The sequence below is a fragment of the Bubalus bubalis genome, chromosome 3, assembly GCF_019923935.1.
Source record: "Bubalus bubalis isolate 160015118507 breed Murrah chromosome 3, NDDB_SH_1, whole genome shotgun sequence".
Lineage (NCBI taxonomy): Eukaryota > Metazoa > Chordata > Mammalia > Artiodactyla > Bovidae > Bubalus > Bubalus bubalis.
In genome coordinates this window covers 125,131,880-125,149,870 of record NC_059159.1, presented here as the reverse complement: position 1 = coordinate 125,149,870, position 17,991 = coordinate 125,131,880, and the positions used below count along the sequence as shown (strand labels likewise).

The 17,991-nt window shown below is 52.1% G+C and overlaps 2 protein-coding genes across 9 annotated transcripts in view; both read left to right on the top strand.

Moving 5' to 3' along the window:
* Positions 1–6,026, top strand: part of TBC1D2 (TBC1 domain family member 2) — a 42,702-nt gene extending 36,676 nt beyond the window's left edge. For all 6 annotated transcript variants that reach the window (XM_006063439.4, XM_006063441.4, XM_044940072.2 and 3 more), the window contains 4 exons: positions 1,650–1,770; positions 3,881–4,066; positions 4,794–4,915; positions 5,498–6,026. In XM_006063439.4, coding sequence (XP_006063501.3) covers positions 1,650–1,770; positions 3,881–4,066; positions 4,794–4,915; positions 5,498–5,705 — 637 coding nt within the window. In that variant the 3' untranslated portion in view covers positions 5,706–6,026. The remainder of the gene's footprint in view (positions 1–1,649; positions 1,771–3,880; positions 4,067–4,793; positions 4,916–5,497) is intronic.
* Positions 6,027–9,439: 3,413 nt separating this feature from the next.
* The window catches only part of CORO2A (coronin 2A), a 65,175-nt gene continuing 56,623 nt past the window's right edge, over positions 9,440–17,991 (top strand). Inside the window, exons 1-2 of one of the 3 annotated variants that reach the window (XM_006063448.4) lie at positions 10,505–10,552; positions 10,627–10,705. Coding sequence is in view for 1 of the 3 variants with exons in the window: in XM_006063445.4 (XP_006063507.2) it covers positions 10,358–10,552 (195 nt within the window). In the remaining 2 variants the exon portion in view is untranslated. Of the gene's footprint in view, positions 10,553–10,626; positions 10,706–10,931; positions 11,072–17,991 lie in introns of those variants that run through there. The other 2 variants (XM_006063445.4, XM_006063447.4) reach the window with 2 other exon arrangements.

Sequence of the window (17,991 nt, the reverse complement as noted above, 5' to 3'; positions counted from 1 at the left end):
CCACATCACCCTCCTTTGCAGACCTTCTCAGGCCTGAATATATTTAGCTGAAGTCTGGCTGTAGCCCCAAGAGGTTGATAGGCCCCTAGTGAATGCCAGCAGCCTCTCATCACTGACCATTTTTCCCCACCGGTTTTAAGTGTGCAACTCAGTGATATGGAAAACTCACGGACTTGTGTAGCTTCACCACAATTCAACTTTAGAGCATTTCCATCACCCCTAAAAGACATCATGTACCAATTCGCAGTCACTCTCCATTCCCACTTGCAGCCCTGGACAATGACAAATCTTCCTTCTGTTTCTGTGAGCGCTCTTGTGGACATTTCATATGCCAGTCATATGATGTGTGGTCATTTGCATCAGGCTTCTTCCCCTTAGCATGTTGTTGAGGTTCATCCTTGTCGTAGCATATGTTTTGTTCTTTTTTTACCGAGCTACATTCCACTGCATGGATGTACCATACTTTGAGTATCCACTAACCAGCTGATGGGCATTTGGATTGTTTCTACCTTTTGGCTATTATGAATAATGCCGTGAACATTCCTGGGCAATGTATTCTCAGATTCACCCTGGGGACTTCCCTGGTGATCCAGTGGTTAAGACTCTGTGCTTCCACTGCAGGGGACACAGGTTCGATCCCTGGTCAGGAACCAAGATCCTGAATGCTGTTTGGCACAACCAAAAAGAAAAAAAAAAAAGATGCTGGATGAAATCTGCCAGGGAAGGAGAGAAAATAGTGCTTCTTCAAGGCAGACATCCCTGCTCAGCACTGTGGGGTTTTCTTCTTTTTTATCCATGATCTCTAGAGCGTCGTGATAAGTCTGGGGGAGAGGGGAAGCAAAGGAGAAAAGGACTCTGAGTACTGAGTGCCTGGTAGGTGCTAGACAGTGAGCAAGATGCTGTGTGTCTGTCGCCTTCGTGTGTCACAGGCCTGGGAGAGGGATATTGTTAACCCCACTGGACAGGTAATGAGAGTGAGGCTGAGAGAGACTAACACGCTTGCCAAGGTCTCAAAGCCCATGAATATTAAGATGAGGGCAGCTAAACTTTATAACGAGATCTCACTGCATGTTAGCCACTGTGCATGCATGCTAAGTCACTTCAGTTGCGCCAGACTCTGCGACCCCATGGACTACAGCCCGCCAGACTCCTCCGTCCATGGAATTCTCCAGGCAAGAATACTGGGGTGGGTTGCCATGCCCTCCTCCAGGGGATCTTCCCAACCCAAGGATCGAACCCGCGTCTCATGTCTGCCACGTTGGCAGGTGGGTTCTTTACCACTAGCGCCACTTGGGAAGCCCATTAGGCACTGTGCTGGCAGTTAGCGTGTATTTACTTCATTCGTCCTTGAAACAGTCCTGTGATTATTATGAGGCTGAAGCTCAGAGAGGTTAAGGACCTTGCTCACAGTCACCCAGTAAGGAAGCTACAGGACTCCAGAGGCCCTGCTCTAAGATGATCCCCATTGCTCCATAAATCCCCTAGGTAGTCCTCTTCAAAAGCACGTTCATCTCGCCCCAGTTTCCAGGAACACCAGCCTGGTTAGGGAGTGTGGTGGGGAGGACACGCCCCAGGGAGCCGCACCTGCCCCAGGCTGCCTGGTTGTAACTGCCGCGGGTCACTCCCGGCCTCCTTTCCTCCCACTCCAGACTGGCGGCCATCGCTCTGCTGGTCCTGGATGAGGAGGAGAGTGCCTTCTGGTGTCTGGTGGCCATTGTGGAGACCATCATGCCAGCGGACTACTACAGCAAGACGCTCTTGGCATCCCAGGTGAGCCGGTCAGGGAGAGGACTGGGGGCCATGCAGGATGGTGCCATGGAATTGTTCCTAGGAGCCAATGAATCTCTGAAAAGCCAATGAATCTCTGAATCTCCATTTCTCCCTCTGTACAATGGGCCAATAAACCCTGCTCTGGGACTGCTGTGATATTCCAGTGAGCTGATGGCCTTGAGAATTGTCAGGGCCCTGCCCACACCATAGGTGGTTGTTACTCCAGGGAGGACATTATGTTATGAGATATCCTAGGGAAGGGAGGAGGAGGAAATCTAGTGTCACTTGGTGTTTGCCAGCTAAGAGTTTCAAAAGAGAGGTCAGGTAACAAGGAAGCTGGGACTTGGGAGGGCGGGATGACTGGGATGCTTCACACGCTCCCATAATCGCCCACTGAGAAGCACAGCTGCCTCTGTCCTCTCACAGCCCCTCCGCTGCCCTCTGAGCGCAGGTCAGCCCTGGGGTCAGGCAGAGCTAGGGTCAGAACCAGCCCCTCGGAAAGCAGCCTTTTGCCCTTGGCAGGTGGCATCACCTCTCCGAACCTCAGGCCTGCCTGCTTCCCAATGGGCGTAGCACTGCTTCCTGGGATTGTTGAGGGGTGTAAATGCGAGGCCATCTCACACCTCCTCCCTCCAGCCTCTCCCTCCTCACCCCTTGTCCTATACTTGCTGCATCGGTGCATCTGCCTGATGAAGAGAGGGATGCTACTCAGCGGGAACCTTCTCACTCCCCATCGAAACCTACCAAGCCATTACCTGCACCACCCCCCGCCCCCCATCCTGTTCCCCTTTCCTACTTCAGGCACCCGCACTGTTTTCTCATTCTGGGTGGAGAGGTGAGGAGAGAGATCAGGGATGGAGAGGAAGACTTAGTAGTCATCAGGAAATAGGTGGTAAACCAGGTGAGGATTGTGTTCTGCTGTGTGGCAGGGAGGCCCAACTTAATAGTGCCTTTTTTGGTAGGTTCCAGGGATTTTTTTGATGATGGCTGTTCAGCAGTTAGTTGTGATTTTATTGTTTTCATAAGAAGGGGTGAGTTCACTTCCTTCTACTCCTCCAACTTGAGCTAATCTCTCCTAATAGTGGCTTAAATGGAGGATTATTTTTCACAGATAATGAGAAAGCTAAAGGCTCCTTCTTGCTGTCTGTTATGATCAGAGGATGGCCACACCATCTCTGGTCATGTATTTTCTGAAATACAGAAAATTTCAAATGTACAAAAACAGAGAGAAAGTGTAATGAACCTCCATGTATTCATTACCTAGCTTCAATAATTACCAACACAGGGAGGTTAGTACTATTCTCACCTATACTCACACCATTCCCCCTACTTTGATGACCCTGAAGTAAATCTCAGACATCATCAGTCCATCCATGCATCCTTCAGTGGGTTCAGTAGCATCTTAGATTTAGTGGGTTACCCTAGGCTTTGAGCGCCACAGCGGACCTGGAGTTCAGGGTGAGGAAGGAGGGAAGAGGGTGTTCACCACAGCTGAGAGCTAAGTCTGGAAGAAGACTGAAATGGGGAGAGGGCTGAGAAACCAGCAGTTCAAGAAAGAAAGAGCAAGAGGACCCTAAAATGAGCTCATCACTGAGATAGGAGCAGCCACAGAACAACCACGTCCTAGGGCAGGGAAGAAGCCACTGCTGGGAGTGATCAACCGAGTCCAGTGAAACAAGGACAGAGGCATGACAGTGACCACGCTCAGCACCATCACCTCTGGGCCCCACGACCTTGCCCTGAGTATCTTGTGCATCAGACCCAAAATAGGTGCAAAGTTGAGGCTGTGGTATCAACCGATCCAAGCCTCAGCTCCTGCTTGGCTTGGGGTTCAGGACAAAGGGGCCCAAACTCCACGGGCTAAGAACTTCTGATCTACAGAGACCTCTGCATCAGAGCTCCCAACCTGGAAGGCTACTCACCTATGGAGTGACGTGTCTCCCTGTCAGGCTGGGCACCAGCTCCTCTGGACACTGTGTGACCCCAGACGGCAGGACCCACTGGGAGCAGCCCCAGGGCTGTGTGTGGACCGGCTGGGCGTGAGGGGTAGATGGGAAGCAGGCAGCCCCTCCTGCAGGGTAGCAGCCGACAGGTTCTCTCTTGGCTGCAGGTGGACCAGCGGGTGCTACAGGACCTCCTCTTGGAGAAGCTGCCCAGGCTGATGGCCCACCTGGGGCAGCGCCACGTAGACCTGTCCTTCATCACCTTCAACTGGTTCCTTGTGGTCTTTGCAGACAGTCTCATCAGCAACATCCTCCTCCAGGTCTGGGACGCCTTCCTCTACGAGGGCATCAAGGTAGGGCACTGCAGAGGGCGAGCGGGAGGGTCCTGAGCAAGTCCCTGCCTCCTCTGGGTCTTGATTCTGCCCCTGGATAATGGGAGGATGGAGTCCACCCAGTGGGGCTCTGGGGGACCTCTCTAGGGAGCCTGGCTTCATTAGCTCAAGTGCTCTGCACCCCTGAGAGGAAGTGGCGCTTCTGCCTCTGAAGACCATCCTAGAGCTGGGAGGATTCCCTTCCCCTGAACAGGGGGCTTCAGCCTGCCCAGAAGGCACATCACTGCTGCCTCCTCCTCCTCCTGTTCAGACCGAGCCCTAGACGAGGCAGCTTCTCCCAGCTCTGCCCTTTTCCTTGCGAGGAGACCCTAGGCAGGCCCTCCCCTGGCCTCTGCCACGTTTCCCCATGGTGGTAGACCTCACAGTTCACCAAGCACCCTCGGATCCATCTCTCCATGCAATTCCTGCTAGCACTCCATGTAAAGACAGGGTTGCCCTCATTAGATCCAACAGGGGCAACACCTTGCCCCGGCTCCCAGGACAGTCAGGCTCCCAATCCCCAGATTGCCAGCTGAGCTCCCCATGTGGTTTCCAGCCACCCCCGCCTTGGCTTTGCCCCACATGTTTCTTCCAACCCTCCCATCTCTGCAGCCTGTCCAGGGCCGTCCACACCGCCTGGGGGGTGTGGGTTCTGGGGCTTCCCTGCCTGGCTCCCTATCCCCACCCTGCACCCGACTCTGCCCCCCAGGTGGTGTTCCGCTATGCCCTGGCCATCTTCAAGTACAATGAGGAGGCACTCCTGAGGCTACAGGATAGCCTGGAAATCTACCAGTACCTGCATTTCTTCACCAAGACCATCTGTGACAGCCGGTGAGACCCGCTCTTCCCCCGCCCCTCCACCACCCCCATAAGCACGACCCCAGGACACAGAGCAGAGCACTGACCCTCCATCACAGCTTAGAAATCTTTAGGGACATCCCACTGCCTCAGAATCTGTCCCCTTAACATGGCATTCAAGGACCCCACGCAGTTTCGTTTCTTGCCCAGCTTATCCTGCCCCCAACACCCATGCCCTAGGATCCTGCCCAACAGAGCTGTCTGAGTTCCCAGGACAGCCTCCATCTCTGGGCTTCTGGCCCTGCAGGCTCTTCTGCTAAGAATGCCTCCCTGCACTCCCACCAGCACCGTGTTTGTCTCGCCCACCTGTGCTTTTTCCTCAAAACTCAGCTCACAGTCCCCTCCTCCAGGAAGCCTTCCCTGACCAACTTGCTCTTCCAAGGTTAGAGGTCCCTCAGCCCTAAATTTCCTCCTGCCTCAGTACTTATCACTTCGAGTGGAAACTGTCTTCTCAGTCACTGTTTCCTCTCAGGAAGGGGCCTTGGCTGCCTGAGCGGAGTGAATGGGCAGGGGTGCCCAGGATGCCTACTGACTCTGACTCTGCTTTCTCCCCAGGAAGCTGATGCACATCGCCTTCAACGACATGAACCCCTTTCCCATGAAACAGCTGCGCCAGCTGCGGGCGGCCCACCGGGAGCGGCTGGAGGCCGAGCTGAACGAACTGGAGCAGCTCAAGGCCGAGTACCTGGAGACCCGGGCAGCCCAGGGCCCCGCGGTGCCTGAGGGTTCCCCGAGCGAGGATGAGGGGGAGGCAGAGCCCTGACATGGTTGCCTGCCCTCCCCAAGCCCTTTCTCGCCCTGGGCTGGCAGGCCCAGAGAAGGATGGCCATGCAGCGATGTGTGACCCTGGGCAAGTCCCTTCTCCTCTCTGGGACTCAGTCTCCCCATTGAAACATTGGCTTCTGAAGCCACTGACTGGGTTTTCTCCTCATGAGCACCCCTTCTCACTTCCTCCACAGAGCACTTTAGCACCCAGACAAGCAAGAGTGCTGTCTTTATAGGGTTAACCTTGAACATTCTCTAAGTTTTATCTGTGTATAACAGTGTAAATACTGGAAATAGTTCACAAGCTCTGGAACCTAAACAGTTCTCAGTAACTGGTTGTTCCTGGGTGGGCCTGGGGCTCCAGGATGCCGCACCACCAGGGCCTTCTCAGCCTAGGACGTCTCTGGCTGCTGTTTCTCATGGTGTCTCTGCAGGGCCAGTCCTGGTTCCTGGAGGAGCTGGGTCCATATGCATTTACAGCTCCCATCTTTGTGGGCGACAGCATCTCTCAAATACTGGTTAGGCTTTTGATCCAGGCCCAGCTCCCACCCACCCATTTCCTGAGCCTTGCACCTGCCCTCTCCTTTCTCCTCACAGCCCATCTTGGGTGTTGGGGGGTTTCTAGGGAAACCCTTGTCCACCACCAAGAGAAACTTGGTGTGGGGATTGAACAGAGAGCCCTGGTTAGCTGGCCAAAGTCTGATCTCCCACCACCAACTTCATAGTCAGGGGCAAGAAGGGTCACCTCTTTGAAAACTGGGTGGTTGGGAGAGAGAGAGAAAAAGGTGGTGAGACAGACAGAGCCTGCAGCCAGGTCAGGGCTAGCTTGTGCAGAACTCAGCTCCAGTTCTTCTGGGCTCTTCCAGGCCCTTCCTCAGCAGACAGGCTTCCCCCATCCCCCTCCGTGCAGGGGGTCGAGGCTGCACAAGTGATGTGAGCAGCTCATTCCTCAGCAAAGCCTGTGACTGTCTGCCAGGCTAGCCTTGGGCTCAGCAATCTTTGCTATGAGGGACTAGGGTAGGGCTTCTCACAGAAAAGCCTCCTGCTCTGATCCAAGGTTCTTTTCGAGGCTTGGGAGGGAGGCCACACCCATTGCTGGGGACAAGGGACAGGCCCTTTTCTCACCCACCAGCGTGAACTTGGAGGGGTTGGCGCACCAGACCCCTTGTTCCCTCCCATCACCACCCCCACCAGCCCCAGGGAGAGGACCCTCAGGGTTCCTTTCCTCCCACATTCATCAGGGCGGCTGTGAACACTACACCAAGGCTTGACGGCCTTTTCATATTTGCCAGACTTATTCGTCTGCTGAGGTCCTTTCACCACCAAACAGTAACTGTGAAGCATGATGGTGGTCTGAGGGCAGCCTGGGGTGGGGGGGTCCTGGCTGCACCCCCAGCAGGTTGCAGGCTGTATCCCTCAGGGCCATCACCAGGAAGACTGGGGGGTCTGGCCTCCTGGAATGCCGGGAGGGTTAAAGGAGATGACGCTGGTGCTGCGTCTGCTTGCCGGGCACAGAGTGAAGCACACAGCCTCGGCAGTGAATGGCCTTTTCATAAAGAAGGCATCACCGGGAAGGCCCTAAGGGCCAGAAAAGGCCCGCCATTCCAGGAGAGACTGGGTCCAGCTGGTCCCTCTGACTCCAGCCTTTAAAACCAGATTCCCTCCTTGGCAAAAATACAGCACGTGACCCCAGCTCAGACCAGGGCTGCTGGATAACGCACCCCCACCCCTCCCCTCCCGTCTGCCACCCGCCTCTGCTCCCACCTCCCTTTCCTCCTTCCCTCATCCTTTGTCTTCACTTGTCTTCCCTCTGCTTCTCTCCCCGCCCGCCCCCGCCACACACACATACACACATGCCACGCCCGGGCAAAGAAGTTCTGCCCAAAGTTGAGTGTCCGTCCCCTCCTCCTCCTTCACTGGGAGGGGTGGTACTATGCAGCTGACCCAGCACTGTGTCACCTCTGGTTCCTACCTGGCTGCCCCACAGTACCACCTGGGTGCTGGGTCAGAGCCTGTTGTGGGGCATGGGTGTTACGGTACAGCGACAGGGTTGGGGACCACAGGCAACGAGGACTGACTAGTGGGGCCTCCGGCCCTGTATCGGGGAGCTGGAGCAAGAGCCAGGAATGTGAACTGCCTGTCCTAGAGCACCCACTCATCCAGACAGAGCTCGGTTTACAGATGAGGAGACAGCTCAGAGAGGTTAGCCAACTTGCCCAAAGTCACAAAAGCCACAAGTGTTTAAGCCATGCTTAAGCCTTAGAGGCTGCTAACTGGAAAATCCAGGGAGAGCTCCTCCAAGCTAGAACACCTCCCCCAAGAACCCAGGAGAAAGGGCAAGCTTGGCCTATGGCCCCCTGAGCCGTGAGGGCCATGGGGTACCCCAGGCAAAGGAAAATGGAAGGAAGAACCATCTACCTGACAAGGGAGGCTGTAGCAGGGACTTGGGGCGGGTGGGGCCGAACTCCGAGAATCTCCGGGGCGGCTGCTGCTCCTTGGGAGCCTGCCCACCCTCCCTCAGCTCTTCCTGAAAGGCATTTGGGGCGCAGCCCCAGTGTCAGGTTCCTGGCCCCGCACCACAGCTGTCGCCCCCACCATCCCCAGGGATTGTTGCCTTCCCGGCTGGAGGATCTGATCCCTCACAGCCCCACCTCCCTACCCCAGGGGTGGGCCCCCTAGCTCAGAGCATCCTTCTCCCAGACACGAGGCCCCCAGCAATCAGGACACGCTCCATTCTACAGGTGAGGGAAAGGAGTTACCCGGGGAACCTTCCTGGGCAATATCCCTAAGAATAAAGGGGCTCCTCAAAACAGCAGGGGGCCACTGTGGAAGATCCGAACCCTGAAGTGGGAGATACATGTTAACTTCTACAGGATGCCTGTGTTCAGGGTGCTCTCCCTCATGTTCAGAACCTCCCCCTAACTCTGATCCTCCCAGGCACAGGTCCCCTCCTTCCTCAGCTCACCCTGCCATGAGCACAGGACCACATGTGGGCAGATAGGGGAGAACTTGCCACTTTCCCTCACACACATGCAAAAACAGGTTCTGGTCACCCAGAAGACATTTACCTACATGTGGCAGGTTAATTTTTTAAAAAAGGAAATTTTGGCCATACCGCACAACATATAGGATCTTAGTTCCCCAACCACCGGTTGAAACTTGTACCCTCTGCCTTCAAAGTACAGAGTCTTAACCACTGGACCACCAGCAAAGTCCCAACACACAGCAAATTAAACAAAGGCCATGCTGACACAGGAAGGTGTTGGATTTCTGGCCTATCTCAATCAGCAATAAGGCTCAATAGAAGGTCCTAGCAGATGGACCCAACTTTGGGACCAGACCTATTGTGTGTTTCCTAGCTAGAGACCCCTGGATAGGTCATTCCCGTTCTGGCCTCAGTTTCCCCATGTGTGCAATTCAGATAGTCAGCGGGTGTTGTTGATGTTCAGTTGCCCAGTCGTGTCCGACTCTGCTACGCCATGGACTGCACCATGCCAGGCCTCCCTGTCCCTCACAAGTTCACATCTATTGCATCCATGATGCCATCCAGCCAGCTGTCTTATCCTCTAACACCCTCTCCTTCTGCCCTCAGTCTTTCCCAGCATCAGGGGCTTTTCCAATGAGTCAGCTGTTCACATCAGATGACCAAAATACTGGAGCCTCAGCTTCAGCATCAGTCCTTCTAGTGAGTATTCAGGGTTGATTTCCCTTAAGATTGACTGGTTTGCTCTCCTCGCTGCCCAAGGAACTCTCAGGAGTCTTCTCCAGCACCACAATTCGAAGCCATCAATTCTTTGGCGCTTTGCCTTCTTCACAGTTCAGCTCTACAACAGTACGTGACTACTGGGCAGGTAGTCTTCATCAAATGGGTCAGCGTTAGGGGGATGGAAGGGGCAGGGGGATAAGCACACCTACACAGCATCTCTAGGCAGAGTCCCAGGGTGTGTCTATTGCAGAGCCCTCCAATGGCCTCCCCACTGGTCATATGTCTAGGCCCCCCAGAAAGGTCCCTGGCAACCTGCCTGTCCCCAAACGTGGTCCCAGCCACCCACTATCATGGCACAGAGGGGTAAAAGGCAGATACACGGCTGGGAGGGCACAGCCACTGGAATCTGGGAAGACTTCCCAGAGAGGGACGTCGGTACCGGCCCTGGAAGGAAGGACAGTAGGAGGTGAGGGAAGAGAACTCCAGGCAGAGGGGACAGCATGAACAAAGGCACAGACGTGTGACAGTGCAAGGGGGTGGGGGATGCACCAGTTACTGGCCCTGGCATTAGGTGAATTAAAACGTTGAGGTGAATTAACACTTACTGACCCACGTACTGTTCTAGCTCCTAGAGATACACCACTAAACAAAGAGCTCTTCACAAGAGAGGTGGTGTGGTAGTGTAGTTAGAAGCTTGGGCTTGGGAGCCACTCTGCCTAGGGTTGAATTACTACCTGTGTGATCTTAGGCAAACTACTTAACCTCTCTGTGCCTTAGCTTCCTCATGTGTAAAATAGATGAGTAACAGGTAACCTCATGGGTTTGTGTGACGTAAACTATGGTGATGCATTGAAGGTGCCTAGAACTGTGCCCGGCTCATTAAGGGCTGGCTGACGGTATTCCTAAAAGGCTGGACCACCCCCATCTCTGTCCCAGTGCCTAGCATGCAAAACCCCATAGCAGGCGAGAACGGGCAGCAGCGCCCCCTCCTGGCTGCAGAGAGAAAGAAGGGCGTCCTCCGGGTCCTCCCCGCCCTCTTCCTGCAGGCGGACAGAGAAGCCTCAGGAATTACTCCACCAGCCCAGGTTCAACGAGCGCTGCTCCTGAGGCCGGCTCTGCGCACGCACTTCACCAGGCGGGTAAATTAGATCTTCTCATTTAATTTTCAAACAGCTCTCTGAGGCAGACACAGTTACTGTTTCCCTTTCACCAGGGGAGAAACTGAGGCTCCCGGAAGGTCGAGTCCCTTGTTCCAAGCCACTCGGCGAGGGAGCGGCGGGACGCGAAGGCAGGCGAGTGTGACTGTCCCCAGCCTCGGCTCGGTTAGCCCGGTAGCCCGCCCCAATCACTGCGGCGTGTGCACGCCCGTGTGCGCGCCCGTTCTGCGCGCGTGTGCGCGCCCCGGGACCAGCCCCGGGGGCCAGGAGCGCGGCCGAGGGCTGGAGAAAGGAGGGGTGGCCCCGCGAACTCGCGGGGCGCGAGGGCGGGGCATGTGCCTGGCCCTTGCCCCGCCCACCGGCCCCGCCCGCAGACTTCGGTGGGGAGGAGGAGGCGGCGGCGCTGGGCTCCGGGACTCGGCGGCGGCGAAGAGCGCGGAGTCGGAGCTGGACGCCGCCGCCGCCGTCACCGCCACCGCCACCTGCGCGGCAGTCATCAAGGTAGGGCGGCCCCGGGCCGCCGGCCATACCTTCCCGGTTTGTGCGATGTGTGCGCGCTGCGCCTCTGGGCTGCAGCGCCTGGGGAGGGATGCTGGGGCTCGGCGCACCGCGGGGGACCTGGCGGGGCGCGGGGGACCTGGCTTCCAGCCCCTCCGCGTGACCTTGCACAAAGCACTGTTCCTTTCCAGGCCTCAGTTTCCCCGTCGGAATAGCGGGCGCAGTGGTGGCACGTTCCTCGCCTGACTGTTAGAGTAGGGGCCGCCGCAGGCTCCAGCCTCCCGACGGCGCGGAGCTCGCATGGGCACTGTCTGCACAGCCCACCCGGAATGAGCGCGGCTCATGCTGGGTGTGGCTGGTCGTGCCCGTCAGCCTCCCTCCCGGCCCCCGCTAGCGGCCTGGGTGCCCCGCGGGACCCGTGTGGTACTCTACCCTCTCTTGGCTAAGAAACCTGCTGGGCCTCAGCTTCCGGGCACGAGAAATAGGCAGGGGGAGCGGACACCCCGCAGGTCCCTGTGGAGCTGGCCTGGGCATGCAGGGTGGGGCCATCAGAGTCTGCCAGCCAAGTCTACCTCGCGGTCTGGGGCGGCGAGAGCCTTGGGTTGGAGGTAGTGGGGCCCTCGGCCCCAGACTTGCCTAGACCAGACCTGTGCAGGCACCTGGATTTAGGGAATGGTGTGGAACCTGCCCTCCCCTTCCCTTCCTTTCCCCACCAGGTGCTGACGCCCAGCTCAGTGTCCCAGCCTGCTGTGATAGGGCTAGGTCCATGCATGGACCCCAGAGGGGCTCCAGCACCGGGAGAGCCATGTCTGGGTGGGGTTGGGTCTGGGACAGAGCAGGTGTCCGAGGGACTGTGTGTGGCTCCAGACTCTCTGTGTAAAGAAGAATCCTGGCATCTGGCCCAGCCCCTTGGTCAGATGCCCTCTGGAAGGTCTTGCTGCCCAGTTGCACACCCCGTATTATGGGAATCTCACTAGCTGTAAACAGAGCTAGGATCTGCTAGTCCTGCTCTGAGCACACAGACAACATCTGACTCCTCCCTGCCTCCCACCCTGGGGTAGTTATCTGGACTCCTCAGAGATAAACACCACCACATCCAGCATTGTTTCTCCTGTTGAAGCTGAAGAGAGCAAAGGCGGGACCAGGGAGCTGAGGTGTCTGCCCCAGAGAGGGCAGTAGTCAGCCTGGGGCTTGTTCACAACTTTACCTGCAGGTGAGCTGCCTTAGGTCTGGAGTGAGAGGAGCCAGAGGAGCCTCTCTCTAGACCGTATCCTCTCCTGTCACCCACCCTGATTGAGGGGGCAGGTTCAGAGCATCAGGTCTGAGCCTTCTAGTCTCCCTTGTCCTCCTGCGAGACCTGTCCCTCACCTGGGAGCTTTCTTACAGACAAAAAAAGGGCGAGGCTCCTGGGGCAGGGGGTGCCCGCTGGGTCCTCACAGGTGTGTGAGCAGAGGTTGGCCAAGCACTTGCTGAGGGTGAGGTACCTTTGACTGCAAGTCTGGGACTCTCAGGCTGAAGTAGAGTGACCAGGACCTCACCTTCTGGGCATGGTGGAGCTGCACGGGACTTGAGGCCAGACCACAGATGAGTGTTATTATTCCCTCATAAAAGCAGACTAAGTATCTGTACTGTCACTCAAGTGTAGCTCCCTCGCACAGGCTTAAGCACTACCTATGTCTCCTGTCATCTCTACCTGCGTATAATCCGGGCTCTGTTTTCCTGTTCCACTAGTCCAAGCTGTTTGGACCTTGATTTAAAGGTATGGCAGATCCTGGGTATTAAACAGTCATCCTAGGTCAATAATTTTAAAATGCACCATGGAATTATGAAATATCTAAGCTGAAAGGAATCTTAAAAAATCATCTCATTCAACCCCGTCATTTTACAGATAGATATCCTCTGTCCCTGGAGGGGATGTGACTTGTCAAAGATCACACAGCAGACAAGCAACCCCAGGACTTGTGTGTGTGTGTGTCTGAAAACACATACCATATAGTAAATGAAAGCACTCTATTTATTCCTATAAAATTAGCAGAAATAAATGTAAAAGGATAAAACTCTATGCTGGTAAAGCTATAGGGATTCTCCAGTAGCGTTTAATTTTGCAGGGCAATCTGGCAGCTTGTTCCAAAAGTCCATGAAAATGGTCCTAACTTCTGTTTGCCCCTAGCCTTCTACTTTGAGGACTTTGCCCTAAGGAAGTAATTATAGGAGAGATGAGTGTAGTGCTGTTATTTACAAGAAGTTATCTTATGGTAAAGAAGCGCTTGGTGTTTTACTACGGCTGAATAAGCATTTCATTTAAAAAGTACAGCTTTTAAAATAATGATACTGAAGTTTCCATTACCAGAGTCTGGCTAACACAGGAGCAGTGTGGTCCAGAGGGAAAGCCCCAAGACTCATGTCAGCATAGATTCGGCGAAGATTCTTCCTCACCCCATCCTGTGATCTCAGGTCAATTCCTGCCCTCTTCTGTACCTCACTTCCCCTACCTGTGAAGTGGGGTAGATTCAGTGATTGCTGAATTTCCTTGAGCTCTGGACAACTCACGTTCTAGACTGAGCAAATCTCTGTAGCAGAAGCCTTTATTAGGAGGAGCAGGGAACACAAGGATAACCAAAGAATGTTCCAGCCTCCCTACCCCATGACCCCATCATTAAATAAATCCTCTTAGAGGCAAACAACTAGCTAGCATTTTTCTTCTAGGGAAGGGGTTTCCCTCAGCCTTAGAGCTTTGTTATCTCGAAATGGCCAGAACCTGGATTATTTTAGGGGACAGAGATTTTCCAGGAGGATCAGAAAATAATTCACCAAGATTCTCCATGTATTGTTTTATGTTGCCTCCTTCAGAACAGATTATAGGTGTTTAGCAATCACACCTATTATGAAGGGCCAGGAGTTGGAGCAAACATTTACTGGACACCTACTGTGTTAGACCTTGAGGTGCCTCCCGGGGGCCTGCAGGCCACCATGGGAAACGTATTAAGTTAAACTATGTGAAAAGGCCAATATCTGGCTACTTTTGACTTAACAAGAAATGGCCATTTTATTTGGTTCAGCCTGAATGGAAAAAGATATAATTAAAAAGCACTGTGTTCCTTACCATACAATTGAGAGATTGGCAGGGTGCTGTGGGGGAAAGAGTGATTAGATTACTGTGTAAGCTCAGAAAAGTCGTGGAGGAAGAACATGGGAGCCTTGCCTTGAATTATCAATAACAATAATAATAAGCTAATATTTATTGAGTAGTTACCACCTGCCCGATTTTCCTAAGGGCTTCACATTTGATCATTCAACTTTTCATTTATTAAACACCTTCACTGCACTAGGTTATTTTCTAGGTATGGTGAGGAGGGGTTCTTGACAGTAAACAAAATAGACTAAAAAAAAAAAATCTATCTTAAAGGAGCTTACAGTCTCATAGGAAAAGAAGACAGACAAATAAAATAGGTGGTGATAAATGAGATGGACCAAATAAAACATAAAAGGATATTTCATGTGTGTGAGGGAGAATGAAAGGGAAGAGTTGTGGTTTCAAATAGTTGTTGGGGAGAATCACTGAGAAGGTGACCTTTGGAAGAAGGCTTGGCTGATTCCTGGGGGAAGAGCTGTCCAAGTAGAAGGAATGACCAGTGCAAAAGCCCTAAGGTAGGACCATGCTTGGCACCTTCAGGAAGAGCAGACTAGAGTAGTGGTAAGAGGGAAGAGGATACAGGTGAGGGAGGCCCGTGGTCAGATTGTGTACCCCGTCTCATGCAGTATGGAATTCTGTAAGTTTGAGGGAGGTACGATTTTTCTCTTTTTCATTTAAAGGAACAGAGATACAGAGAGTTTCAGTAACTTGGTGAAACATTGTCTCATAGAGGAGCTAGGGCTTTTGGTCAAGCCTAGTAGGAGCCATGGAAAGCTTTGAACAAGGAAAGAACATGGCCACATTTGAGTGTTACTGCAATTCTTTTGCTGTACAGAGAGAAGGCTGTGGAAAGAGTCTAGGGCTGGAATGATGAAGCTGGACCAGGGCAGCGTGAACCATTGAACATGGGGGCAGAGGATCTGCTGAGCTTGGTCCTTGGGGTGAAATAGGAATCCAAGCCAGAGGAGGAGGAAGCCATGCTGGCTTTGGGCCTTATTTATTTCAGTCAGTTCAGTTCAGTCGCTCAGATCAGATCAGATGAGATCAGCCGCTCAGTCGTGTCCAACTCTTTGCGACCCCATGAATCGCAGCACGCCAGGCCTCCCTGTCCATCACCAACTCCCGGAGTTCACTCAGACTCAAGTCCATCGAGTCAGTGATGCCATCCAGCCATCTCATCCTCTGTCGTCCCCTTCTCCTCTTGCCCCCAATCCCTCCCAGCATCAGAGTTTTTTCCAATGAGTCAGCTCTTCGCATGAGGTGGCCAAAGTACTGGAGTTTCAGCTTTAGCATCATTCCTTCCAAAGAAATCCCAGGACCGATCACCTTTAGAATGGACTGGTTGGATCTCCTTGCAGTCCAAGGGACTCTCAAGAGTCTTCTCCAACCCCACAGTTCAAAAGCATCAATTCTTCGGTGCTCAGCCTTCTTCACAGTCCAACTCTCACATCTATACATGACCACAGAAAAAACCATAGCCTTGACTAGACGGACCTTTGTTGGCAAAGTAATGTCTCTGCTTTTGAATATGCTATCTAGGTTGGTCATAACTTTCCTTCCAAGGAGTAAGCGTCTTTTAATTTCATGGCTGCAGTCACCATCTGCAGTGATTTTGGAGCCCCCAAAAATAAAGTCTGACACTGTTTCCACTGTTTCCCCATCTATTTCCCATGAAGTGATGGGACCGGATGCCATGCTCTTCGTTTTCTGAATGTTGTTTAAGCCCACTTTTTCACTCTCCACTTTCACTTTCATCAAGAGGCTTTTTAGTTCCTCTTCACTTTCTGCCATAAGGGTGGTGTCATCTGCGTATCTGAGGTTAATTGATATTTCTCCCAGCAATCTTGATTCCAGCTTGTGTTTCTTCCAGTCCAGCATTTCTCATGATGTATTCTGCACATAAGTTAAATAAGCAGGGTGACAATATATAGCCTTGACGTACTCCTTTGCCTATTTGGAACCAGTCTGTTGTTCCATGTCCAGTTCTAACTGTTGCTTCCTGACCTGCATACAGATTTCTCAAGAGGCAGGTCAGGTGGTCTGGTATTCCCATCTCTTTCAGAATTTTCCACAGTTTATTGTGATCCACACAGTCAAAGGCTTTGGCATAGTCAACAAAGCAGAAATAGATGTTTTTCTGGAACTCTCTTGCTTTTTCCATGATCCAGTGGATGTTGGCAATTTGATCTCTGGTTCCTCTGTCTTTTCTAAAACCAGCTTGAACATCAGGAAGTTCACGGTTCACATATTGCTGAAGCCTGGCTTGGAGAATTTTGAGCATTACTTTACTAGCGTGTGAGATAAGTGCAATTGTGTGGTAGTTTGAGCATTCTTTGGCATTGCCTTTCTTTGGGATTGGAATGAACACTGACCTTGTCCAGTCCTGTGGCCACTGCTGAGTTTTGAAAATTTGCTGGCATATTGAGTGCAGCACTTTCACATCATCATCTTTTAGGATTTGGAATAGCTCAACTGGAATTCCATCACCTCCACTAGCTTTGTTCGTAGTGATGCTTTCTAAGGCCCTCTTGACTTCACATTCCAGGATGTCTGGCTGTAGATGAGTGATCACACCATCGTGATTATCTGGCTCATGAAGATCTTTTTTGGGTAGTTCTTCTGTGTATTCTTGCCACCTCTTCTTCATATCTTCTGCTTCTGTTAGGTCCATACCATTTCTGTCCTTTATCGAGCCCATCTTCACATGAAATGTCCCCTTGGTATCTCTAATTTTCTTGAAGAGATCTCTAGTCTTTCCCATTCTGTTGTTTTCCTCTATTTCTTTGCATTGATTGCTGAGGAAGGCTTTCTTATCTCTTCTTGCTATTCCTTGGAACTCTGCATTCAGATGCTTATATCTTTCCTTTTCTCCTTTGCTTTTCGTTTCTCTTCTTTTCACAGCTATTTGTAAGGCCTCCTCAGACAGCAGTTTGCCTTTTTGCATTTCTTTTTCTTGGGGATGGTCTTGATCCCTCCGTCAATAGTTCTTTGTCACGAACCTCCATCCATAGTTCTTCAGACACTCTATCAGATATAATCCCTTGAACCTATTTCTCACTTCTGCTGTATATCATAAGGGATTTGATTTAGGTCATATCTGAATGGTCTAGTGATTTTCCTTACTACTTTCTTCATTTTAAGTCTGAATTTGGCAATAAGGAGTTCATGACCTCAGCCACAGTCAGCTCCTGGTCTTGTTTTTGCTGACTGTATAGAGCTTCTCCATCTTTGGCTGCAAAGAATATAATCAATCTGATTTCGGTATTAACAAATTCTTAATAGCACCTCTTTTGTTTCAGATGCCATCTAAGATTTTAACTGGCCCAGTCAATCTTCAAAACAATCTATAGAATAAGTTACTATTACTTATTATTTTTAATGGGTGTATTAGATTATATGTGAATTATGTCTCAATGAAGTTAATTTGCCAAGAAAGTATATTTGTTTTTTCTGTTATAAATATTTGATGATAATAGAGAATTTAGAAAAAAGAGAGGAAAACAAAATAAATCACTCAGTCTTCTCTTTTTATCTCAGATAATCAATATAAACATTTTAGTAATGTCTACTTTGTCTCTTTTTCTACTGTTATCCCCATTTCGCAGATAAGGACACTGAGGCCCAGAGTGGTTGGGCAGCTTGCCCAGGGTCATACATTTGGACCCATATCATCTGACTCCAGTGTTCAGGGTCTTAATCACTGAGCTACGTTGCCTGTAGGCAAACTAGAATGTCCATTGGTAAGTTTATTGAGACACACAGCCTCCACTCACCCCACCCCCAGCATCAT